Genomic DNA, 27,829 nt, shown 5'->3' with positions numbered 1-27,829 from the left:
ATGCCATTTACACTCTGATTTGGTACTTTAAATTACCTCTCGAAATATTAATTGATGATTTATGATGTGTACAATTGAGAAGGGTCTATTTCGCTTTGTGATTGTATTCACACTTTTCACATCACCAATCCGAAAAAGAGCTTTTTCTTCCCTACTAGGAGGCATCAAAGCCGTATGTGTAATTATTTCCATCTTGGCCGTAACACACTTAAATCCCTCACTACGCTCAGGATTCAACATTAGATTCCCTCGCTACTCTATTATAGTACTCGAGATTCTATTATAGAATCCTTCGCTTCATACAGGATTCAATGTACGCCCTCGCTGTAAATATTGTACTTTTGCTCCCTTGTCATACCATCTGCTATTTCCATCGTATTTTTTTGGAAACGTTCGTATTTGTCATGCTACTCCTACTTCAGTTAACGTCAGTACTTCATGTACCGAGATTGAATGAAATAGCAAGACACGTTCGTAGGTTTGCGTGCAAATACGATGGAAAATAATTATGCACCATATCAATACAATTACAACCTCACTAGGAAACTCATTTATTATATAATAAGTGTTATAAAATGAATATAAAATTAAAATTAACTACAACTAAAACTAAAAAAATAAAAATCCCGACAAAATTTTGCGCCCTTGGTAAGGTGCCCATCACGCAGGCAGCGTTCCCGCGCTGGATTGCTATGGCCAATCTTTGCGTGCTTGCCGTCATCCCTTGCGATCTGAGGCTCCAGAGCCGCAGGAACGTCGGCGCTGACGAGCGCTTTCCTCCGGATGTCGTTAAGCGCGGCATGACGGGATAAGCGGCCGGCTCAGTTTGTTGTTTTAAGGATTTTACCTGCGAGATCAGACGTGCTTTGGATTGAGGATAAGAATGCCGGCAGAGCAACATATATGTACTTACTTTACTCTTTGAGAGCAACACTCACTATAAAATGTCAGTAGGTTGGTGACAATATATGCTACGCATTCCTTCATACCTTTTGATGTAAATAATTTAAATGTATTTAAAAAAAATCTTCCATATTTGGGAATATTTTTAGACATTTTTGTAATAAAATAATGAAAACTGCGGAAGCTCTTCTTTCTTTTCAGTGTTTACATCGGTGACATGAAATTCGATGACTTTCAATGTCTGTTGTCGGAATAGGTTCTTTATGTACTCCTTGCCAGAAGAATCCATTTGCCACGATTTGGTACGGTGCGGTAGTCTGTTACGGCTATTACTTACTCGGTGTTAACTTATGCTTTATCTGTGAAGATTGTTTTTTTTTTTGTTATCTTGAAAAGTGCCATCTCTTGTTGAGTAGCAGAACTGAGAATGCAACAGTGAATCCCTAGGTGGCGCTAAGTGCTTAAGCGGCATGGCAAGCGTTTCGATTTTTGTCTGTGGTTTGTTATAGTTCCCATTTTGCGTTGGTTTTGGTGAAGTGGAATTGCGCTAAAACATTTTTATGTAGTGTTGAAGCATTAGAATTAAACAAAAATGGAGAAAAGAAAGGAATCTTTAAGTGACATAAAACTGTGTAGATTTTGTTTAACTCAGGACTCATCATTGACCAGTTTATATGATCGAAGTCGGGACCCCATATTGGTGACTCTTCCTTTGAAAATTATGGCATGCGTTTCAATCGAGGTAAATACAGGATTTTTATTATTATTAAATAGTTCTAAATATTTTATTCTATTCTAAAATTCATCGTATAGCTTCGTTGACTAGACGCCACTATGAAATTACTGGGTTAGTTTACCGACAATGAAATGGCGTTAGACGCTTTATAAAAGCATTTGATCTGAGTAACTGGCATACACGTGTAGTTTATTTAATATTATATATATAAGACATATCAAAAAGGAATTTTTATTTTATTTTACTATTGTTCAAAGTATTGATTAACTTAGCAAGTTTTTATGAAGTAAGTTGCTTGGTGCATCCTAACCGCCATCTAGCGAAATGTATACTATTGCAAAATATTTTTTTAATTAAATGTTTTTCTAATTTCGGAAATAAAAATCTTATTTTTCTCATTGCTTAAATTAGAGTTAAACATTAAACAAATCCTTAGACTTATTTTTTATTAAATTTGATCCTGACCTGATATTTTAACCTGATGCAAATTAATAGTAATAATTTACTTGAGCATTCAAATGCATAATTAATGGAGCACAGGACCCACCAACTAATTAAACAGGTTGTAAACTGAACTTACAATTACTATGTTTCATCCTGGTTTCGTTTTTCATCTTAGTGAGAAAGTTAGATTGCAGTTATTTAGCACATTCATAGGCAATAACTCGCTGAGTAGGTAGCTTATATGTAGGAAGAGGGTGCTTTGCCGCGTTAGATAAAAGCTATGCCAACTCGAGTAACCACATAGCCATCCATTAGGATGCATCTGCGAATGTAATAGGATGAAGAGGGGTTATCCGCAGATGGTCTAGAACACAAAATGACTAGTGTGTTGTTTTGCCTAAATCACAATTAGTCTACATCGCAAATGGTCTATAATGCAAAATACCCGAATAACTTTTTCCCTTTTATCTTAACTTTATAGCGATGTTGACGGAGCCCTGCTTCTGCGGGGCACCTATTCTGTGCTGTTTGGCCTTTGGCCATTTGAAGATACCTTACGAACCTAACCTTCCTATATAAAATGTGGTAATATAAAAAGTGGGCATTTTGCATTCTATACCATTTGCGATGTAGACTAATTGCGATTTACGCAAAACAACACACTAGTCATTTTGCATTCTAGACCATCTGCGGATAACCCATGAAGAGGAAAGAAGAATGTTCAAAATGACTGAATTTTAGATTATGCTTCATGGCTATGCCATGGCAAAGAATGCCATCTTAATATATATTTGCAAAATTATGAAGACAGAACTAGCATTAAGCAAAACTTTATTTAAAAATGAAACACGCTCCGGGTAAGACACATTAGGCTCAAAAGCAATAGCTATGATTTACTTTTATTGATGGCATCCATTTCAAATGTTTATTCAGAACATTTCTTTCTCTGGTTTATCTCTGCTTTAGTTTAAGATCCAAATAATATGCTTGCTGAACTCTGACATTCTGTTGGGAAAAACACAATGCAATGGCATCCATTTAAATGCTTGTTTCACTTTGAAATTCTGTTCAAATATTTTAGCCTGTATCCACTTTTTACTTTGGTAAAAATACTTATATATGTATACTATCAAATACCTATTAACTAAAAAAAGCTTAACATATCCAACAAACCAATGCACTTGCAAAACATCCATAAACCTAATTATTACCTCTTAAAGGCCATGAGGAAATTTGAGATTTTCTTATTTTCATAAAGGTTTTTAAGTAATAAGTATTGAATATATAAATATGGTATTGTACTTTTTTCAAAAAATATGGGTTTGGGTATAATTAAATTTCTAAAAATTTGTACTTTTTCCACAGGTATTTCCATCTGATAAAATGCCCTCCTACATCTGTGAGCGCTGCAGAGTCTTCATGGACATTTGCTATGACTTCAAACAAATTTGTCGGCGGGCTGATGAGTCGTGCCTTCAGTTTGTCCAAAATGGGGTCCCTATCAGTGCTGTCAATTGGCCTTCTTCACTTATGAAGGTAAACTAAAATTAAAAATCTGTTGTCTATAATTTTGTTGCAAAGGTGTTAAACAAAAATAATGTAACTGAATTTAATTTCTAGTGTGTAATATATTTTTTGTTTAACAGATATTTCAACTGACGAAAAGAACAGCGTCTAGGCCAATTAACACTGTAGTAGAAGGAGGAGCGACAATCGCAGTTACAACTCAAGATATGTTCGAAAATGATAATGAAGATGAAGAGACCTTCAACATAAAGGTTACTTTTTTCTCCATATACATAATGAACGTTCAGGTTTTTCCTCAACTTCTAGGTGGATTTCCAAAATAACACAAATTTACTTTTAATGCATTAAATATACCCTAAGGTAAACTAAAGCTCTTGGCCATTAATTTATGGCCAAGAGCTTTAGTTTAAGCTATACTTTCTCGGTATCGTCTTGGGTCGTCCCATTCGTTTTTCGTCAAGTTCTTAAATTAGTCCTATTCTGCTTTCGTCACCCATTCTACATTCGTCACAATCGTCGGTAGCTTTCAATGTAGAAGCAGAATCAGTGGCGGATTTGCCCTAAGGCACAGTAGGCCCGGGCCTAGGGCGACAAGATATTTAGGGGCGGCAAATTGTGACAAAAAATTCGCTGATGGTAACAAGAAATAACTCAAAATGTAATCAATATTATAGGTGCCTTGAAAGGGGCGGCTACAGGGCCTGGGGCCTAGGGCGGCAAAGACTGCAAATCCGCCACTGAGCAGAATAGGACTAATTTAAAAACTTGACGAAAAACGAATGGGACGACCCAAGACGATACCACTTTCTCAGTATCTCCTCCATACCTCTCATATCAGTTGTATATTGTATGATATTTTGACAGATTGATTCTGCTCGAGATGGATCCAAGCGTATCAAAGTAACACCTAGTGGAGACAAGGAAAGTGCATCTGCTAAAAAAGCAGGTAAGTCATTCTCCTCAGCTCGTGATCCCACATATTTTAGTTGTGTCCGTAATTATTTTCATACTTTTTTTGATTTATATCTGCGTGTGTTCATAGCTTTCAATATTTTCCATCATGTTATTCTTTTGTGTAGCATTGTTTTTTTGCAGCATGTTTAGCCAGCATTCATTTTGAGTTGAGGTTCAATTCAAATAAAATTGTTCTTTTATTGGATTGGCCGTAGACATTTTTTCGCCCTTATCACCCCTCATTGACAATCAAACTATAATTTACATGGTAAGTATCTATATTTCTATACGTTTGTTTTTTGTTTCTATTTATTATATAATTAATATGTGAAATGTGAAGCTGTGTAAAATATGATGACATTGTTTAAAGTGTGCTATACATTGGGTAAAATAAACGTGTTGGTGGGAGACAGCGGTAAGGAAGGGTGTGATGGTCCGCGTGCGCCGGCGGTCGAGCGGGCTGGGCACGTGGCCGTGCGACGAGTGCGACAGCAGCTACTCGCTGCACCAGCTGCTCGACATACACAAGGCCAGGAAGCACCGCGCCAGAAATGTACAGTGCGAACAGTGCGATGCGTAAGTCTTTTCATTTTCTACCTACACCAATTAAGATACCTTTTGTCAGATTTTCCATGAGAGATGTACGAGTTGGTACGCTGAAGAGTGACCCTAACTGAATTGCAAGACCTATATTTTTACGGTACTTACAACTCTTGTTAAGTATAGCTGACAACATAAAAAATAGAAGCATGACGCAGTGACAAAAAAAATTGCCTTGATATAGTAATGTAATTCATGAACATTCTAAAATAATTCCTAATATTGGTACAGATCTGACGGAAAAAAAAGTCTCACACTGAGATTGTTTTAATAAGATTGAATGGCATGCAGCAGTTTTAAGTGTGACCATGAACTGTGTTTCTTTATCTTATTAGAAGATGACCTCAAAAGGTCTTGATGGTCATGTTGCTACGACAGCAACATCTAGGTATCCATTTTGTACTGTTTTGTATTGAATACTATTTATGCTACCTACCTACTTTGAAAATGCTCAGCAGAAACCAAACATTTTCAAAGTTTTTATTTTGTTTCAGTAAATTTTTCTCCAAATATGACTTACTCACACACAAACTACGGCATTCCAACGAAATGCCGTTCCAGTGTGTTGCTTGCGATAAAAAATTCAAACGGCTTATTTTGCTTAAAAGACACGAAAAGGTAAACTATTTGGCTCGCCGATTTATTACCTATAACAATATTTTGGCCTCGATTTCAAGGAATAAATGAACTATCGTGAATATTTTCAGATGATGCATTCTAATTTACCGCTACATTTATGCGAAAACTGCCCCGCGACATTCCTGTCCACCGTGGAACTGGAAGCCCACAAAAAGAGGCACGAGGGCTATGCAAATCGGCAACATGTCTGCACAATATGTGACAGAAAGTAAGATTATTAACGTATTGTTTACCTTTATTCATTCAGTATGCGAACTGTGCCTATGAAACTACCGAATGAATGTCCTGCCAGGTGTTAACAATGCCGCATTTGGTTACTATTCACTTTAGGGAGATTTTTACCAGCAAAATGTGTTTAAGAAAGTGCCAGGTGGCTAACGCGCTGATATAGAGCGCGCGTCTTTCATTGATGAAAAAAAAATCAAATGATTATCGTAGTCTACTGCTTCGGACAGAAATCATGAGCGTTGTCGTTGATATTGATACAAATGCGTATAATCACTATAATAAGACATGCATTATCACCGTGTTGCTTGTTTCTAGGTTTCACAAAAGGAACACTCTGGTCCGGCACCAGGACGTCGTGCACGGGAACAAACAATTCTCTTGCGAGTATTGCCCCCAGCGTGAGTCTTAGAGTAGAGTGCGTAACCGCGTAGGGCACCTCACCTCATCCCACTCTTTTTTTTTTAGCAAAATTGAAGCTATGAACATGCGCAATTTATTTACCTATCTGGAAGTCCGCATGGTATTACAATTTCATTAGTATCCCTGCTGCCTTCCAGACGTTGATTCTGTTCCGCTTACTTTGCGATTACATTGTGTGTGTCATTTCCAGGATTTACGTCCGTGTCTAAACTATCTCGGCACGTGAGGGCCCACGCCGGCGACCGCGCGTACCCGTGCAAATACTGCAACAAGAGCTTCGTGAAGTCGCATCATTATACCAGGTGCGTGATTGTGACATACCTCATCTGTATGGATTTTAATTATGTTGGGGGTAATAAACTAAGGGTGGTATTCCACCTGTCCAATTTCTTTGTCCAAAGTGTATTTTGTCTCACATTGCTTAATGAGAGAGTGAGACGAAATGAGATTGAACCAAGATATTGGATAGACGGAATACCACCCTAACACATACGGTTAAAAGCGTATTAATTGTGTCGTTTTAAGATGCAACTCGTGCGAATGATAGGTACGGTACTTGAGTTAAACCGTAAAATTAGCTTAATGTAATAGTATGACTCACGACAGTTTAAGTTCGAACAATAATTAATATAATTATGTTATATAGGAATGTTTGTAACATTACTATATTATATTATGTAGTCCACATGAATATATGACGTGCTTCTATGTGCATGACCCTAACCTAACCTACGATGTAACCCGGTGTATTTCCTCAGAACCCGAAGGACCAATCTGACCCTCAAGATACTTTTGTATATTACGATCTAAAAACAAAAAAAATCCCCAATGCTAGTCACCCTAAGAGAAATCTGTCTTAGGCACCTCCGCTTGAAACACGAGGAGCAAGTGCGTGAAGCGCGCGGCGTCGACGCGGAGTTCCGGTGCGAGCAGTGCACCGAGAGCTTCGGCACCCAGGACGAGCTGTACTACCACTCGGCCATACACGCCACGCAGAACCTCACCTGCCCGCTCTGCCAGGAGAAGTTCGAGAACGTGGACGCCGTCACCACGCACATCAGGACCCACGTCAACGGTACAGTCTGCCGATTGGTAGCCGGCCTCGAACTGCTAATGCTTTGTGTATTGTAAATAAAACCGCACGTGCTACTTACCTGCAAAAAAGGGTCTTAATTATTCTAATTGGCACCTGAGCGCGGGCTAGTCCAACGCTCAAAAAACCAGTGTAGGTGAGCTATGCGATAACGCGCCTTTGTTATGCATCTCGATGACACATTTTAGACTGGTTCAGTAGCGTTTGAATCGCCGGCACTCAGTACGGACCACACACATCCTAACAATATATTTAGTAAATTTTGATTGTAAGTAAGTTGGAATTCTATTACCTGGGTAAAGTTAACGAACGATTTTGAATGCAGGTGGATGTGGCACGTGGCACGACACGAGCGGTTTTACTTAACAATAGACAAAGGATTAGCCGTCGGGGTCTATTAGAAAGCTACAAACTATACACTCGTAAACGGTGTGACCGTCCACCACACACACTTTCTTTAAGATATTGCTCGAGTTCTTGCTAGTTTTGTTGGGTCGATCTTTAACGCGGTACATGTGTGTTGGGACAGGAATAGAGTTCATGTGCGACTACTGCGAGCTGGTGTTCACGTCCAAGGAGAAGCTGGACGCGCACATGAGCGCGGCGCACGACGACGAAGCTTGGCCTGCCAAGGTATTACATCGCTATTTTTATTACATAATCGCCATATGAATATCCTCGTAAGGCCCAATGTGCATTACAATGTACACTCTGTTTCAATCTAATTTGAACCTTTCAAAAAAGAAATAAAGTAGCATTTCTTTTGATCCATTGTTTTCTAAAACAGACTAAAGTCACCCCAATGTATTATACAACAAGGTTCAAATTAAAAATAGAGAAACCCTTTGGCCCTTTAACAAAGTTACTTGTTAGTCAATTTTGAGATTGCTCCTCTTTCTTAGAGAACAAGAATATATGAAGATATACTTTATTTCTGTGGAGTATCGATACATGGTTTATTCACGAAGAATAGGGGTCTCGGAGTGAAATAGTTTTCGCGGACACGTTTTAAACAAAGTTTGCACTTGCAGGAGATGGACGAATCGTCGCTGGAGGCGGACGCGATGGACGCGGACGTCGACGATGACGACGACGACAACGGACTCAATGGTAATACACGGTGTAACATGAGGAAACCGAATAATTTTAACCACGCATTTCTGAGGTCTAAAGAAGGAAAAAATTTAATATGAGCTTAGGTAAATTTCGCCAAAAAAAATGTTTGTTTCGTTTTTTTAAATTTTTTGAATGTGCTTGTACATAAAAAATAAATGTTATTGGTAAACTTGTCACTTAAAATTGATTTTTACATTTTTTTCGTAAAACCTACTTTTTGCAAAGTGTTTCTTGTCACTTTTGGACATCTATCAATAAGGATATTTAGACTACGTCCCATAGCAGCAACATCACCATCAAAAAGGCCTTATAAACTATGAAACAATAAAGACTTGTTTTTTTTTAAATTAATATTATCTGAAACTAGGCCAATTTCGAAAAAGTTTATTGGACATTTTTGTCTCTATATATGATCAGGAATACGCTGTTAAAATTATTCGGTTTCCTCATGTTACACCGTGTATACCCACATCTCGCATTTACACTGTATAATTATCTTAAATGTGTTTTATTTAAGACTAAAAGATTTAAAAAGTTTTCGTGTTGTATAAGATCCAGGCATAACAATTAAAATATTTTTTCTTACAGTTAAAGAGGAAGGCGACCACATGGTGGTAGAAATAAAGAAAGCGGAGGGCTATATGGTATGTTCATGCTCAATTTAATTAGTCACTAGAATCATACACTAAATATGTAGTATGTACCTATGTGATTAGTAGGATATTGAAATATTTAAGAAAACGTTTATTTTAAAGGAATTTGTTTTACAGCTCAAGAAAGAAATTGAAGTTGGACAAATCATTACTACTAACTCGGAAGGCAAGTAACATGAAATTTATATATTATAATTATACAGGGTGGAAAGGCACGACGATCCTTCCCGGAAGTATTAGGTCGTTTAAGTGATACAGAGCAGATTGGTAATGGTAAGAATCGTCAATTGAGTAAAAAATAAAAATACCAAATTTTCTACTTTTTAACTGTGGTGATAACCCTATAGCATGTGCACATGACGGCTAGATTAAGGATCTCCGTCGGGAAAGCTCGGGACTTTACGCTTTTTTCCGATCGTTGACAGAATCGCAATGATGTATGAATGACGCATAAATGACAAATAAATCAAATGAATGCAAAAATATTACAAACAATTTTATTACTTCCTTAGATAATTACTTTTTGCCAATATTTAACACTATCTTCTCTCCACATACGGTTTTCAAATGTACCTCCGTGTCTTATAATGTACGCCGCAGCCGGCACCCGAGCCCGCGCACATTGCCCATGCGATAGTGTATGCTCTTCTCATTTTTCCTCCGCAGATTGTCAAAAGCAGTAATTAATTTAATGTCTCGTTTCGTCCGCAATTTCACATTCCGTTTGGTACACCGTATCTTTTACACAGCCCCACAAATTTAAATAACCACGAGCATCTAACAACGGCATTTTAATTTGAAGAATATGACATTAGATAAGTAAAGTTCAATGACAATTTGATTTCAAACATCAGACGTCTTGTCTATTTCCTACCACGCAAGAAGGTTTGTTAGTTAGGTATTTAAGAAGTATTTATTCTTGATTTATTCTTAGTATTTTATTTTTGCAAGTTCATCTGATGTATCAAATACAACCTACTTGTATTTTTTTATTATTTTAGATAGTTTCCAATTATTCGAAAATAATTTTTTGAAACGTGTTAAGAAACTAAAACCTTTTTATCAGTCAAGGAAACCAGAGATATTTATAAGACGATTGCGTACTTTTGAGTGGTTGTCAATGTCACAATTTGAACTGTCGTTGTAAACAATGTTATGGTTAGTATTATTAATATTAAGGAATAACATAACTACTTCATTCAAGTATTGAACAAGTGGAACCACTAAGAAAGCGAAAATCCGGCAACGATTCTTACCGTGTTTAAAGCAGACCTAAGAATGGTTAGATGGCAACAAATTAGTATAATTTCCTGTCGTATACTGATTGTTTACAAGTAAGTTCATTGACCCTGTCACCTGTTAGGGTTAGAACAAAGTAGTTTTTTGCATGGATGTTTAAAAGGCCATAATTTAGAAACGGTTGCCCATATTAACATAGTTTCTATGGAGAAAATATAGAGCTTAGGCTAAACAATCCCCCTTTTGCGGAAAGGATCGTCGTGCCTTTCCACCCTGTATATATAATTGCTTCGTCAGAATACAATGTGAATAGTTGATATTGACTAAGGCGGTACACCATCAGGTTCAGGTGTGAGTGTGTACACAGACAGCGACGCGGTGGAGGGCGCGGAGGCGCCGCGCGAGCCCGCCCGCCGCCCGCCGCCCGCCACCAAGTCAGAGGCCACCTCCTCGCGCCTGCCCGCCGCCAACGAAAGGGTACGTCACCAGAGATCAGGCCGCGTAGCCAAGATGCCAATCGCTTACGCTCCATAGCGATCGAAACGCAACTGTCACTGTCGCACTAACATGGAAGAGTGATAGAGAGACACAAAAGCTTTTCGCTGTCGAAGCAATAGCGATTGTAACCTTGGCTAGGCCGGCAGATACCGGTATTTTTTTGTAGGGGAACGAAAATTATATATTATCTTTCTTTGTTAATTATTTCTTTTCTAATTGGGCAATCTAATAATACGAAATTGATAACTAAGAACACAACTGTGTCCTGCATTATGAGTATAAAATAATTCGAAATAAACATACTGAAAATTCCTGAAGAAATAAGTCGTCTCATATATCAGAATCCAGAAACTTTCAGTATGCCCTATTTAAGTATGATTATTTCAACGTTTTTGCAAAAATCGGTTTCGATCCCTGCGTCACACAATACATACGCTCTGCTTGTTGATTCTCTAATGTACCGAGAATCATTTATTCATCAATTGTGCATTACAGGTAATGAATACAAGTGTCATAACATAAACTCATAAACAATTTTATTCTCTGTAATGTCTTGCGACGTACAATGGTCTTAGTTACCTACCTAGCGCATGCAATATTATTATCAGAAATATTACTATATTTTATAATAATCAAAGTCAATCATTAATTTGTGAAAGTGGCCATCATAAATTACAATTTTTTATAACTTAACCTTAAATGTTGACATCTGTTCTTTTATGAGCAAATCCGGTAATATGTTAAACAATTTAGGGACCATCCATCGAGGCATCCTATAAAACAACGTAAACAATAAACATGTCCTCAAAAGTAAAATGTGATATATTCCAAAAATGTTTAATATTCCTACAGATAAGCATTTTGCGCAAGGCTGAGGCAATGAAACGCAAGGCAGTTGAAAAAGAAGACCCTGATGGTAAGTCCGGTCTTTTAAACTTTTATTTATAAGCTTTTATTTAGTTTCACCTGTCCCGAGGTCTGTGTGGCTGTAATCAAGTCTTACATTTCCCATTATTCGATTGAAGTGAAACTTCACATACTTATGTAAGTTGGGTGACAATGCAATATTTTGTTCAACTGTCTGGCATCGATTATCTGGTGATATGATGACACTTTGTTAGAAGTGTATGGATGAGTATAAGTTGACTGTGTTAAGAAAATTACAGTCAGCGATAAAATCTCGTATCAAAAAAAAATTGACAAAAAAAAAATTCTACTTTCATACATTGTATGACATGTGCGTTCACCGTTATACAAGTTTGTTCCTAGGCCACGCCCCCTGGCAGTGAATGCGTTAACCCTTTACACGCCACGACTACTTTAAAGAATTACTTACTTGGTTAATAGACTTAATAGACTAGGTTAATAGAAAACGGTAACCTTGCACGTTTGTGGTCGTTTTTGGTAGTCAAAGTGTTAAATTGAGTCACTATAGCTCGTCTTTTTAGCATTAGAAAAAGACTACGCGATTATGATATGTCTTTTAATTGAAAAACGCTTTTTTTTAATCAGTTAACTATTACGTATGAAAGCAGAATATAAATGATCGTATTAGATTCATAATTGTCACATGCCACGACTTATTTTTAAAATGTTCAATTATAAGACACATCAAGATTGTTTACTTTTTTCTTATGCTAAAAAAACGAAATATAATAATCGTGCATATACTTGGTCAAGCAGATCTTGTCAGTAAAAAAAGGCGGCAAATTTGAAAAATGTAGGCGCGAAGGGATAGCGTCTCATAGAAAATTTGAATTTCGCGCCTTTTTCTACTGACAAGATTTGCTTGACCGTCTATATGTAGTCCCCCAGAAGAAAGAGCGGGCCGCGAAGGTCGACAGCACCACCAACAACGCCGGCTCCAGCGACAAGTCTCTCCGCATGCTGGAGAAGGAATTACAAGAGTTAAAGAGGGTAGGCAGTTTTATTTTCTAAATGAATAGAATATATTTTATTTGTATTAATTATTGTACATCGTCATATTCATAAATTATTTACAATTAGGGGAGCAAATATATTATTATAATATTAAATGAATGTTACATTTATATACAAGTCAATACGCTCCAATGCAAGTTAGATTAAATGTAATGATTAATGAATTATACTGAACATAATTTAAACACAATTTCATTTAATTGAATTATAAAGAAGAAATGTCATGACAGTTATAATTATACCTAAACATATTCATTTCATGATTTCGAGTTTCGACATATTTATGTTTATATGTGTATCTTATTGTCGATGGCGCTTACGCTGCGCGGCATTGTATTTATAACGGAGCATCGTTAATAAAAGCGTAAGCGCCATGGACAATAAGGTTCTTTTTCTTAGATAACGTCTCATATACGCGAAAAGTTGCCAATATTACAAAAATGTAAATTATTTCATAGTGGCCACTACAGTATATTACCATGTTTTAGACTACTACAAGAGTAGAAGGCAAGTCGGGAAAAGCTGGGGAAGCGAAGAGCAAGCGGCAGCCCGTTCATACCTCCACGCCAAAACTGAGGTATGTATACCTGCGGACTTGTTCCCTAAGGCCCACTTGCACCATCCCACTAACCTGGGATTAAGCGGTTAAACCGTTAACCTAGTGTCAAATTGCACTGAAAATAGCAACTCCAGGTTTAACCAGTTAACCCGGGGTTAGTGAAATGGTGCAAGTAGGCCTAACAAAGATATGTTGTCTACTTGCATCGTTTGCATCTTTTAAGTTTTCTACACGATGTAAATAACGCATTTTGCAAACGATACATGCAGAGAATCAATGAATGTTATTTTGCAATAATTTTGACAAAGCAAAATAATACAAGAAGTATCTTTTAGCAGAGAAACCACGTGGATGACTAAGTAGAACAACGATAACAAATATATATACAAACATGAACGCTGAAAATAACTAAGGCCCAGTTGCACCAAACACATTTAACAGACCGATTAACGCCAGACAACAGTAAAGTATGAAATTTCCCATACAATTAAATTTAACGAACGCTGTAACGGTGTTAGACGTTTTGGTGCAACCGCCCCTAAGTAACATTATAGTAAGATAATAGATTTTTATCAATCAATAATGGTTTAATTTTAGATCTGGCGACGAAAAGAAAGCACAAACTACACCCAAGCTTACGACATCAGTGGAAAAGAAGCCCGTGGAGCGCCGCATTCCCAACAAGGAGCCCAAGGAGGCCGCCAGGAACGCTGTGACCAGCTCCAAGGATGATAAGAATGTCTCCAGCACCAAGGAGGACAAGCCCGCCGGGGACCGCCCCGACACCCCCAAGGACAACAACAAGAAGAACACCAGGGAAGATGATAACCCGCCCGAGAAAAACAAAATGGCCGACAAGAATATACCCGAGAAGGAAGATAAAAATGTCAGTAAGGAGGCCAAGGGTAAAGCTACGAAGGAGGACGTACCTAGCTCCAGCAAAAATGAAGCTAGCTCGAGCACCAAGGCCGAAAAGAGCGCTCCCGCCAAGAACGAAGACAAGGTTAGTTATCGCATACTTTAAGGCGTATTGATTTATGGTAAACACGCTTGATGTGTAGACAGCCTCTTACCAGGCGTGGTTCACTCCGCGATTTCGTCGCTTTGCTACAGGTAGCTAAAAGAACATCCGTTCCACACCAATTTTGCCACGTAAGCCGCGCGTGGCTCTGTCGCCACCTAGCGGCCATATCTGTCCTGATCGTAACAGACGCGTTTTGCTAGAGTGTGAGTCTTCTGTACCTAGTAGTCCTAGTACTATTATTTATTCTGTGTCCTTACGTTGAAGATCACTTACATTGTGACTCAGATTAACCGTTTCGGTGCGGATAGCACGCCAGGCGTGTCATCAATGTTTTTAACGTGTGGCACATGACACGACAGGCGTGTCATCATATTCTATGGCGTAAGGCACGCAAAAGTTTCGAAAATGGAAGACGCAACAAACCGGTTAACATATTCTTGATTTATTGATAACTAATATGTTAATGTGTTGTAGACTGTCAAGAACGGCGACACGAGCGGCTCTGAAGACAGCTCAGTACGTCGGTCAACTAGGCCATCGAAAATCAAGAACTATGCCAGCATGATCCGTGACAGGTAAACATCGGAGATAAGGCAACTTTCTTTAATGAGCATTATTCATCTTAAAATTATTAAATTACTTCTATTTATAAATTACAGAACACGAATGATTCGAGACGCGGATGACGATGAAGAAGATTCGGATATGGAAGACGAATTCGTTGGACCAGAGCCTGATGTATGACATTTTCTTCGCCTTTAATTAATAAATATACGGTAGACCTACATATTAATCCCATCAAAGCCCTTCTCCAGGGGCGCGTTTTATAAGAGCGTGTAGGTACCTTCTAAGTTTAAGGAGCCCAATTCAAAAAATATGTTTAATGGGTTGATATTACTAGGAGATCATCACGGTCGCACCAATATATAAGTACTGGCGATACTCGTTGAAATAATAAAAGATTTAGTGATTTTTAAAGTCCGTTAGTTTTGAGCAGGACCCCGGACGTTGATTATGGTTGACCTCTAATAAATTAAGCTTTACGGTATGCTAATAAAAATATGAATGTAGGCAACACAGGGTCAGGAGCCGCCCGCGCGCAAGAGCCTGCCGAAGCGGCAGAAGGCGGCGACTCCCGCGCCGGCCGCCGCGAGCACGCCGACCGGCACCCCCGTCGCGCGCCGCCGCGGCCGCCCGCGCAAGGAGCCGTGAGTTTACAACAACTACATATTTGACAAGTGGAAGCCCCTATGGGAAAACGACAGGAATACATACAGGAATTATTCAATTCTTGAGAGGTCTCTTAAAATACTACAGTACGATACGTGGAAAGTATCCACGCACAGAAATATATCAATTGTTATAAGACATAAAAATAATTTATGTGAAATTGTGCACGCTTTGTTGCAACGATTCATGTTTTAGACACGATTTACTTATCTAGTTTTGTGTTATAGGACTCCAAAGGAAAGCGGGGAGGACGCAGAAGCAGACACCCCAACGGTGAAGGAACCTGAGATCAAACCAGAGGAACCCACCAAAGAACCTGAAGTTACGAATCAAGAGATTCCTACAGAACCCCAAACCACTCCGGTACAGGTATGTCAGAGCTAATTGGCGCCGCAACACATTCGTGTGATCCTTGTAATATTAACTTTACGAATTATATACGAGTATTACATATAAGAAGGTGAAAAATCGAGCGTATAAAATATCCGTCTAACAATAAAAGCAGTGTACGACACATTGCACATTTTGAAATCGTCATCCGTCTATTCTAGGCAACGACGCCGCCCGCGAGCACCGAACCGCAGGCGAATACACTAATGTCACCCACCGGACAAACATTGAAAAAAGTAAGTGGCTTCATAAACATGCACATTGCACAGCCTCAATCTAAACGGGGAACAGCTTATTGAAAATTATGTTATTACAATTAATTTCTTACAACATTATTTATTGTTCTGCGTTATATGTAAATACAAATCTGTATAAGTAATAAGCAGTCAGAATCCTTGGTATTATATGTATTGTAACACTGTATGTGTTCCAGGTGCCTATAAAAGCCTTACCACCGGGAGTTAAGCCTTTGCCGCTGCCACTGAACGCCAGACGTAAGTCGAATTAATATTATAATTAAGATAAGTCATTAACTAATATTAAGAAAAGGACATTGATTGACATTGAACACATTGAAGCAAGGGCAAACAACTCTGATTTTTAATCTTTTGACCTATAAAATTGGTACAGACGCGCACGGTTAGGTAAAGTTTGATATTAAGTTTCACCAGTGGGGAGACACTCCTGCTTTCGGGCAAACGCGGCTCCATTCCGCTTAGCATTGCTCCGAGCAATTATTAGGGTTGGCACCACTTGACGTCCTTTGCCTTCACGACCACAGATAAGATAAAGAGTTAAATTTTGACAACCCTAAAGCGTCCTATCTGTACGGTAGTGCTATTATTTATTCTTAAAATAGTAATTACTGTGTTAAAAGTAAATATTGAAAATATTCAAGCATATGTATATTCAGCAGGTGACCTGTGTCAAATGCAAATTGGAAAGAAAATGGTGAAGGTGCAGAAGATCGTTATGACCAAAGCGGAAGTCGAAGCGATGGCCAAGAAAGGACTTTTGGAGTTAAAGGTAATACATTAATATTTATTTTAACCTAACAATAGTATTTTAATTACCTGTGAATATAGACCTCCCCCTAGTCTTAGCGCTTTCCCGATTGTGTATAAAAAGAGCCGAGGTTTGCATTGGCAACCTAATAAAGCTACTACCACTTGATCTTGCAATTCTAACCCAGAGGAAGGCATCGCAAAACCCCGTGTGGTGATCGAACTAATGCCCCACGCGCTACAACATCGTATGGTATGGTACGGCACCGTAGAGCAACTATTAATTAATTATACATGAAATTCAAAAACTAGTACTATCTGGGACTCGAAACCACCACCTAAGGATTCGGAGCCAATCGTTTTACTGCTAAGCTACCGGCACTCACAGTAGTCACAGTAAGCAACCTGTGGACATAGTAAAGCGTTTGTTAACGTTCATGGTCTTGCAGGACGGGACCATGGTGCTGAAGCAGGGCATCAAGCTGCCGGGCGGCGACCCGGCTGTCCTCAGGTCAGGGCTGGTTAGCCAAGGAGGTGAGTGACGCGGTGAGTTTAGTTGGGGTATGTTTTGTATTTGCTTAAAATTCACGATAGCCCATAGACTAGGAATCCTCTAGACCGAATTTAGAGCAATTATTTCATGCAACCGATGATGTCAAAAATGCGCGGGTGCGAGGGACGAGGTGAGCGAAGTCCCGTGCCGGGATTGGTCCGTTCAAAGACACGGACGTCACACAAAGACACTTTCGACTCGAACATGGAGTAAAATTACCGTATGCGTGGCAGAGGGGGTAGCGCGACTATGCTCAGTCTGGAGGATGTTTTGTCTGTGCGATAGCCGAACCCATCGTGTAGATATGTAATCGATGGATTTGAGTTGAAAATATGTCCTAGAATTGTGAATAAGAATATTAATAACAAAGATTAGAAAATAAAAATTCGTGCTTCTTGAATTATAAACCACGACCGTATTATTATTGCGGTGTGCTTGTTTAGTGCCCGTTATGCTAGGCTGTCGGGATGCTCCATACGGCCAATACAATATAACGAGGCTAGAAGGTGCAATGCTCTCGATGAAGCATCATTTTATTATGAAGCACATATCAGACAAAATGTCGTGCCGCATGAATAGGTGGTATGCAACGTAAGGAAGCTTTGATTCTGGTTATTATTGTCATACTTCGGTTTGCTATGGACGTTAGTACTATTGTTATATAATAATATGTTTATGTTGATTGTTATTACCTTAGAGCATTTTATTACTGGAGTGGCCATTAAGAGCTGACCCCTCTGTCGAAAAACTTGCACAATTGTGCAAACTTTGTACATGTTACATTTGACGTTCCATCCTCGCAAAAATCGGCAGACTGTTTCGTAAAGAAAATGACAGCGATGACATCTGCTTTCTAAATGCTCTAAGGTTATTACCGTTTTATACAGTTATTGTAACTTTTTTTTTGTTTCAGCGATTCGAAAGGTGTCAGCCACTCCAACGCGGTGTAATTTTGAAGGCGAAGAAGGATAATAACTTCTTTATAAGATCAAAATAATGAATAATGTCTTCTTAAGTGTATCATCAGCTCTAGCAAAGAATTACATGTGTATCTCGATGGGATTCTAAATAATGATTTATGAATTATTTGCATCTTATTAGGTTAGGGGCCTAGATTATGTTACTTTATATAAATATTAGTTAATTTTACGGAAGTATTTTTGTTTAAAACTACAAGTACATCTTAGATTGTGTGAATCTTATTTTGAAGAACGTATTTGAACGAGTGAACGTTTCATACATTTAATTATGTATGCTAAATGTCAAAATTTAAATAACATAATAAATAACCGTAGAGATCTTATATACATGTGGAAGATTTCTTTAAAAAAAATTCTATGCATCATCAAGTAATCTCACAGCTACCTTTTTTATGACCCTAGACTATTATGTTATGGTTCAATATTTATTGCATATTTAGTTCTTTTCGTTTTGCAATAGTAATTTGTGGATGTTCATCTTGACACTTGGGCAGTTTTTGTGAACGAGGGCCTACCGCGATTTTTTGTTATCTGCCTCTCTACCGCGCTAAGAGTGATAGAGGCAGATAACGTATTATCCTTATTCGCAGTAGGATTTCAATCATAATATAGGTCGATATAATCGGCTAATTTAATGAATAACTTTCATAAATATGTCGATTAAGTTAAACAGATCCGAGATGGGCATCATTCGAATAAACTTTTATCTGAATAATCATTCGAATAAACAATAATTCAAGATTTTCTTATTCGAGTATGTTTAATCCGCGGATAATTCATTCGCGAATAATTCATCCGCGGTTGAATCATTCGACCACTTTTCAAATGACGAATGATTTATTCGTTATTTCATTCGAATAAATCCACGAAAAATATTTAAGTCTTTTGGCTTATTCTATTCAATCAAACAACACGAATAATAACACGTTTCATATGACTTGTTTGTACTGTTTGTTCTGAAGTTAAAGATTGTTAAGGGTTAAAGGATAAGCCCGGGTAGTATAATAAACAAAGGATTAGCGTGAACAATGAATTACTCAACACACAAAGTTATAATAGTAACTTTCTAGCCTGACCTCGAAAGAGATAGCTATGTAATAAAAGAGTGAGAAAGCCAAATTTTCTTAGCAGTTGTTTGCTTCAGAGCGAATCTTAAGTATCGGTAACTATTTAAGTAGTTGCAGGTTGTTGCATTGCACATCACACTTTCTAAACCGTGAAAAGTTACTAAGGTATTTCAATAAACAAATTATTCGTGGCAATTCTTTCGACGAATAAATTATTTGCCGAATAATTTAATCGAATAAGAATAATCATCCGACATATTTATTCGTCATTCGCGATAAATTTTGTTATTTTTACTCGTCATTCGAATGAAATTTGCCCATCTCTGATACAGATACATATACCTTGATGGTCTCAACAGAAAATAAGTAATGTTAATCAATTGTTGTCTGTAATCGAGTAAACTAAGGATCCATATTAATGCAAGATACCTAATAAAATTATTTCAATTACTATGTGAAACATGGAATATTTTTGTTTTGTACTTTATATTGTGTACATTCATTTGTTTAGATAGTAAGGATGACGATAAAATATTAAATAAAGGTGCATGCTGCAACAATATGTATTGTTTGATTTCCCTAAGGCTGCGCTCAAATGTATATCTCGAGATCTTAAAAGAAACCTTTTTTTACCACACATCTATAAAATAAATAAACGTTTTGACGACCTGTCTAGCGTATACCAGAGCCTACATGATAGTGTCGTGTCAGTGACCCATAAATTTTTTCCACTCTGTATAAACAACTATACAACACCGCGCTCCCCGCATTTTTAACTACAATACAATAACTATAATAAATAAACATCAATATTCTTTAAAAATAAGTAGTACGTTTATGGTGGCAATGCCACTCGTAGCTATATCATATCCCATATATATACATATGACTCTAAAATTAAGTTATTTAAAAAAGTAAAGCTGATTGCGTCTTTAGGGATACCTACGAACTGAGGATTCCGTTTTCTTCTTGGTATATGGTACAGTCGCCATGGGATATATCGAAGCGGCACAGGTGCTCACGAATATCTAAACACGCCTCTTATCTATTGTCAAGGCGTTAGAGTGCATGGCAGATATTTTTGACCGGCCACTCCGATATATCTGATGGCAACTGGCCTATAACCGCGAAAATCGAAGTTCGCAAATTGCGGGCATTTTTCTCTGTCACTCTAATTACTTACGCCTTCATTGGAGTAAAAGGGAAAGATCCCCGCAATTTGAGAATTTCGGTTTTCGCGGTAGCCGCTCTCTGTACCCAAAAATAACGTATTATAGAATTTACATCTATTCCACAATAGATGGCGTGGACATCAAAGAGACAACCATGTTTCCAGTTCTTGCGATGGGTGGCGCTACTGTCGACGATTATAAAGCTATCACCCATGAACGCGGCTTCTTCAAATGTGCCGCTCAAACGACATCAAAAACTCGCGACAAACGGTTGGGGTGGATGGACACTAGTACAACTTTTGAAATAAATACACGCAAGAAAATTTTAACTCAAAACGTGCTACGTGTAATAAAATAGTTTAGTGGTTATATTTGCCTTCCTGGTTGAAGATATTTAGACGACTTTTCGTTGTCCGTGTTTTAGGTAAGTCAGCAAAACTATGCTTTTTATTAAGCATCCATTTATATTCATTTGGTTTAGGCTTATCTTTTAATATTTCCTTCAAGTACAGCTTACCTAGAGTTCTCGTAATGTTTGTATTCATTTAGAAAAGTGACAGTGAGCAATTGGTGAATTGGGTTAGATAAGATAACTCTACGCAATGATAGGCCAAGTATATTTTCTACTTCCATATTTTGAGCATACCTGTTGCCAAATAAAATAGTTTGTTATATTGTCTTACATTCAAGTATGGAAAATAAAACGTAGGTATAAAATTGTATTGTAGCTATGAAGTACAGAGTAAAATTGATTTGGGTTTTTATCGTTTTAAAATCTACACATTACCGTCCTAGAACTTTAATAAAGATACCTTGCAGATCATAAACGCTTTCTTTATATCGTACTCAACTTCGCTTCGCTTCTTACTCTTTTTTTCTTTCCTTAATATGTATATAGTTTGTTTAAAATTAACCACGTAAGGCCCAGTAAATTTTTAGGTACAGCTCACAACTCGGCGTCCTATACTAGGACAGTTTTTATTCTAATTGCTGCTATCGATATGTAGGTACTTATAATTTGTTTTTTTTATATGTATTTAGGTACATGTTCTTAAGTTCATATACCCTTTAAAAATGCCTTGGGTCGCCATAAGTGGACCTGTTGGCCCTTACTATGTTAAGAAGCATTTAACGCGAAGTGTTTTTGGGCGGTTTTTAGACTAGCGTTTCATACGCGCCTATATTTTTGGAAGCATGTGCAGGCGCGTATAGACCAAATATAGGTAAATATAACGCGCGTGTAAGCGCGGAAGTCCGAAACGCCCGTACACGCGCATGAAAAAACGCTCGTCTATAACCTCCTTTACTATTCTCGTTCTGCAATCTCGCGAACTTATTTTTTATTTAACTCTTTATGCATGATTCTTTTTATCTACAATGAACGGGACACAATTGGTACCTATTGATTGTGAGAAATAGTAAAATAAAGTTAATGTACCTAGCTAATATGTAGGTAATACTGCATGTACCTTAAATTCTAATATTTTACCTCCAAAATAGGTACATCGACAAGTAACACAATGAAATCAATTGGGTATTGTAGGCACGTTATGCGCGTACCAACGCGTACTTATAAAGGTGGTGAAAACAGGTGTAAAAAAGTATATATTTCATGTTAAAAAGGATTAGCTCTTACGCGAATGTTTATTTTTATGATGATTACCTAATACTCTGCCGTATCGAACAGATATATGTACATATTTCTAATACGCAGATAAGATCTGTAAAAAAATCTCTACTCATACTTGAGTCATACAACAATTTACATAAAGCGTTATACATATGTTATTTAGTAGGTATTCAATGAAAAATCGCCGGAAGTGCAAAAAAAGATGGAAGATTAATTAATAGGACTCCGTAAATAAATGGTAAAAACGGGACCCTATTACTAAGACTCCACTGTCCGTCTGTGTGTCTGTCACCAGGCTGTATCTAATGAACCGTCATAGACAGTTGAAATTCAAATTTTCACAGATGATTTATGTACCTATTTTTCTTGCCGCTAATAATAACAAATACTAATAAGTATGGAACCCTCGGTGGGCGAGTCCGTCTCGCACTAGTCCGGTTTTTTTTTACTTGGCATGATTTTTAAAGTTTCGTAGGGTTTCCAGCCGATGCACCGACATTTACCTATAGTTACCCTAAATGTTTAATTTGCGTCGCTAACAGAACCTAAAAATATACGTTACGTGCTGTTGTTAATGTGCAATAATTAATTTTAATAATTATTTGTAAATGCGTCACGAGCACGAGGCCGGACCCATTGGAAGAATTAATCCATTGTCCCTGACGTGAACAAATAGGAATACATTAATTGAAAGGGGCGTGGGGAGGACTATAGCAAATAATATGTTTCTATTTTTGCCTATTAGTAGTCAAGCTAGCAAACCTACATTTTTTTGCTAGCCACCTTTTTGTAATGTACCTACATAACATACCTAATTGGTATGGGATTCAAAACCGGCCAAGACCATTTCGAGCTCAGTGTAGGGTTCCGTAGTTCTCGATCGTCACATTAAGCGTAGGTTACATTAAATATGACTGTTTTTTTCTCTCATAAACGCAGACTTTTAACGCAATGTAACGTTTTTTTAATGTTAATATTTTTATTGCTATATGAATATAGTATGGAGATTCGCAAATCGAGAAAAATATGAAATGGCTTATTCTTTTCCAATAATAATCGTATTGTATTGAAAATTTATTTAAACAAATTACGATTTGCAATTTTTTGTAAAAGTTGGTATCGGTGGTTAAAAAATTTATACAGAAAAAAACATCAACTATTTGTCGAAAACGATGCGGAACATTAATTTTAAATTTCCATGCGTATAATTAATGCTATCCAGGCATAGGTATTTTTATATTTGTAAACAAGTTGCGGCATAGTCAGTCGGTATTTGTCTAAAAGTCTTCTAGAAATTGATTTTCGCTCGTAAACGATTGCACGTTGGCTACGCACCCAACACAAATGATTGTGGCCATCTTTCTATTTTACTCCAATTAAGGCGTAATTAGAGTGACAGAGAAAGATGCCCGTACTTTGCGAACTTTAGCGTTCGCGGTAGGCCCTTTGCACCAAAAATGACAGACGTAGGTAGGTACCTACATTTGATTCCGTTACTTAATACTGAAAGTCTACTGACAGAAAAAGCTCATCGGAATGTGTTTATTAACCTACCTAAACTTAAAGGTGTGAATCCCATAGCAATCCACAGCAATTTGTAACTTATAACGCCATTGTTTCCAAATCCGCCCCAGCCATGCGGCCATGTAGTGCCCATGATATGGGCCTGGGTACTGTGCACTATCCGAAGAACACATTTTCTAAAAAATCTGATGATTGTCATATCAACCGAGGCATTTCCTTACATGGATGTGGATTTCCTTATAATAAATAGGTACATATTGGCAAAGTAAACTTTGCACCGCGTACCTAACTAGGGCCGGCATTGAGACGTGAAAATCAAAAGTTATATCGGCACTATAGTTGCAATTATCGCAGTGGTGTTACATTTTTAGTGTCCAAAGCGTGATAATTGATTAGCCATGAGCTGCCGGAACCGCGCCTGCGACCCGGTTAGAGACAATGTGTATTCGAATATTTCACGCCGCCCCCCACTATACCCATCGACTCATCCATGTTATAAATATCATAATATCTACATAAAATAAGTATCACGTAAATCTGATCTTGGCATTATTTTTTTAATTAATAATTCTCTTATTTCAACTTAGTAAGTAACGAAAAGACTCAAAACCTTCAGTACAGTAGGTACCTAGCCCAGCTTTCGAATTAATTTATCTACTTGATGCTTTATGAACGCCATATGAATGCTATCTGTCCCATATTGTTAAGAGCATAAAATTTATCTGTCTTCGTATCTATTGCAACAATGCAGAAATGATGACCATGCGACATGTCATGTAGCTGCTGGCAAGTATTCATGTCGGAGTGACGATTGGCCCTGGCACGCAAACGCGGGCGGCTTCTGAGTAGATTTGTCTTACATGACAATTACACCGAGACGAACAAAACCGCTCCAATAACCCAAGTAGTAGGTACAGCCGTAGCCAATCTGACGTATTCAAGTCGCCCATCACATGGACGGCTAACATGTCTTGTCATAGTATCGCTATCTTTATGTCTGTCTCAATGCAACATACGTTAAGAGCTAGAAAGAACTAAGTATTCTCAAATAAAATGATTTGTGTTCTTAACGAGTAATCTGAAACTTTGATAAGAGTCCAAGGTTGCTAAAGCAAACAAATGACGCTTAATTTTCTTTTCCCTTAATTAGCGTACCCTGACGTGAGATTGACGTTGTCATCTCTCTACGTGTCATAAAAATAACCATTAGCGGGTGTGATGATATTTTGCAATAAAACAAAGATTAGGCCTGTTTACGCAAGATAGTACTTAATTACTTACTGCCACTTGAACGATGTAGCTACGTACCATTCAAGATAAGGCATATTTTCTTTGGCCAGCCTGCAATATTTATTTTAAGTCACTCATGTCATCTGTATTTTCGGTACGCACGCAATTCATAATACACAATTGTGTAAAACCACTGAAAATGCTCTACTATACGTTAACCACATTCTAAGTGTAAGTTATGAGTAGGTATGACTTACGATGTATTCGTGCAAATATGTACATTTTAATGTGTCACTTCAGGCGTTAGGGTAAAAGGTTATATTCTTATAAATAACCCAAAACGGTGCAATAATTACGTAATAGTAATATTTAATCTGCAGTTAAGGCGGGCGGGCGGTCCGAGCCGTAAAATACGATATGGAAATGCGGACCGGACATCCGGCGATGTTAGCGCCGCTTTTCCATTTAGGTATTTTATAAGACTGTCCTTGAACCCCCGCAATTTATCACTCACGAACAATAAGAAAAATACACCATTGTACCTACACTCATTTCCTGCTTATTTTCGTAATAGCTTATCGCCAGAAATATCTCGCCGTTTTGATTGATCAATGAGCGCATTGTTAGGAATAAATTATTTAGTTTATTCGTATGTTTACCTACCCTATTACAAATTAATGTAAAAAAAAAGAATATTTAACAAATAATGATTTAGTTAGTCATGTTGCTTTGTGTGAGTGGTTCGTCGAGTTGGTAGGTACCTGGATAATAATGAGAATTACTGTGCATAAAACAAGCGTAGCTTCATAAAAAGCTAATGATCTAAGCTAAGACATCTAAGTGATAATTATATCAGGTCACGCAAGGTGCATGGACATAGTACTACCTGTTCAGAGAACTTATGAGCAAGAAGTATACCTCATAGTACCTACCTACTTAGGTATAGGTACCTACAAAGTTAAACGATGCGCATTGCTTGAAAGACCAGTCTGTCTTTACGTTATCCTATAAAGGTTAATAAAGTGGAGATACGATACCGTTTAACCTCTTGTCTGTGTACGATATTGATACGGATCCTAACCAAATTATTGGTCAAGTTTTTGCTTTTTTTCGAGAACGTGTTTTTCTACTCTATACAGCTCGACCTAGGTTTGAGCGACACGATTGTTGACCACCAAACTATACATAAGGTTAAACAACATGCCGAACGCATTCCAAAGATTAGGTAATATATTTATATTTAGATATAACCTACTCTCATTATTGGATTGGATATTGGAATGAACTATCAAATCAAATTATTTACTAATGATATAACTTGTCTAGTTAGAGATACTTCACAAAAATATCGCCTACCAGCCAAACCGCTTGCCATTGTCTGTCTACAACACAAAGCCAAAATTACGGTCGACTACAAAATTACGTAGGTACCGCAGCGTCATATCCAATTATTGAGTGAGATCGCGACAGACAGCCTTGACATTGGAAGCGGAACCAGTTACTGGGGAACAGCAAAAAGCACTGGCTACCTGAGCGCGTAGATACTTAGGTAATCACCTCAGTGATTCATTCCGATTCTCTCATTGTTTATGGGGTGAGCCGTGTTGGAGGCAAACGGCCCGCTTCAACCACCTGAAACTCTAGAGGTGTCACATGCGCCCCGCCAACCCCTTAAAAGTAAAGGTGTAAGCATTCACAGCGTTGACATCTTAAAGAAGAATGCAGAATGCTTTCGTTGCCCAATACGATATAAGTACATTAAAGATATCTACGTACTTATTAGGTATTCTAGTCGATAGGCGATGTTCCCAATGGCGACACCTATTTAATTAAATCAAAGTGTCTTCTGGCTACCTAGAATCTGTTTTTTCTTATATGAATCCGATTTATATGCCAGTAATGATTAATTCACCGTACAATTATTTTATCAAAGGCTTTGCCTACGCGTCTATTGAATGGAATGAGAAGTACAACATGCTATTAAGTCATGTTGTATAATTATTTAACTTGAATCACTTACAGCATACAGATAGAACGTACATGAACATTCATTTGATGCCCAGCGGGTAAGCTTAATATTATGAGGAGGTAGGGAATCATTGGGCAGTCGGGGAGCTCGGGCACCCCCTTGGGCGTCTTGATTTACAAGGGGGTGCCCGAGTTTGCCGACTTTTTACTAAGAAGGGAAAACTTATTTGCAAAGCTCAAATACGGCTCAACCGATCATGTTCACTATAGCTTTCATTGAAAGCCTTTACTAAACTTAAGCTACATGATTCTTTTGGTCCTACGCGGTTTAAAAGTTTAAGCGGAAGAGAGAGACAGTTTTTGTACGTTTCGTAGGGAATATTTACGAAAATATTCACTTTAACAATGAAATGGTCCTTGAAGAGACCCTTATTTGTTTTAAATGGTACCTTTCCAGCGAAATAGGTACTACAGGGTTGAAACGAAAATAATCAGTGCGCTAAGCCG

The 27,829-nt window shown here is 37.7% G+C and overlaps 2 protein-coding genes across 2 annotated transcripts in view; both read left to right on the top strand.

Annotated features, from left to right (window-relative positions):
* The first annotated feature begins 1,380 nt into the window (after nucleotides 1–1,380).
* LOC134678114 (RE1-silencing transcription factor-like) lies at nucleotides 1,381–20,360 on the top strand. Its single transcript, XM_063536564.1, has 28 exons — nucleotides 1,381–1,645; nucleotides 3,449–3,619; nucleotides 3,730–3,861; nucleotides 4,475–4,556; nucleotides 4,978–5,140; nucleotides 5,659–5,782; nucleotides 5,872–6,011; nucleotides 6,347–6,429; nucleotides 6,642–6,753; nucleotides 7,312–7,526; nucleotides 8,074–8,177; nucleotides 8,576–8,654; nucleotides 9,249–9,304; nucleotides 9,431–9,485; nucleotides 10,896–11,029; nucleotides 11,903–11,966; nucleotides 12,858–12,967; nucleotides 13,480–13,568; nucleotides 14,148–14,553; nucleotides 15,049–15,149; nucleotides 15,234–15,312; nucleotides 15,646–15,782; nucleotides 16,032–16,173; nucleotides 16,356–16,430; nucleotides 16,628–16,688; nucleotides 17,108–17,220; nucleotides 17,648–17,732; nucleotides 18,665–20,360. The coding sequence occupies exons 1-28, from the start codon at nucleotides 1,496–1,498 to the stop codon at nucleotides 18,721–18,723; spliced, it is 3,321 nt and encodes a 1,106-aa protein (XP_063392634.1). The 5' UTR covers nucleotides 1,381–1,495; the 3' UTR covers nucleotides 18,724–20,360.
* Nucleotides 20,361–21,196: 836 nt separating this feature from the next.
* Nucleotides 21,197–27,829, top strand: part of LOC134678868 (aquaporin AQPcic) — a 36,557-nt gene continuing 29,924 nt past the window's right edge. The window contains exon 1 of the mRNA XM_063537588.1: nucleotides 21,197–21,394. The gene's annotated coding sequence lies outside the window, so the exon portion shown is untranslated. The remainder of the gene's footprint in view (nucleotides 21,395–27,829) is intronic.

The sequence above is a fragment of the Cydia fagiglandana genome, chromosome Z, assembly GCF_963556715.1.
Source record: "Cydia fagiglandana chromosome Z, ilCydFagi1.1, whole genome shotgun sequence".
NCBI lineage: Eukaryota > Metazoa > Arthropoda > Insecta > Lepidoptera > Tortricidae > Cydia > Cydia fagiglandana.
This window is presented reverse-complemented; position numbering and strand designations above follow the sequence as displayed.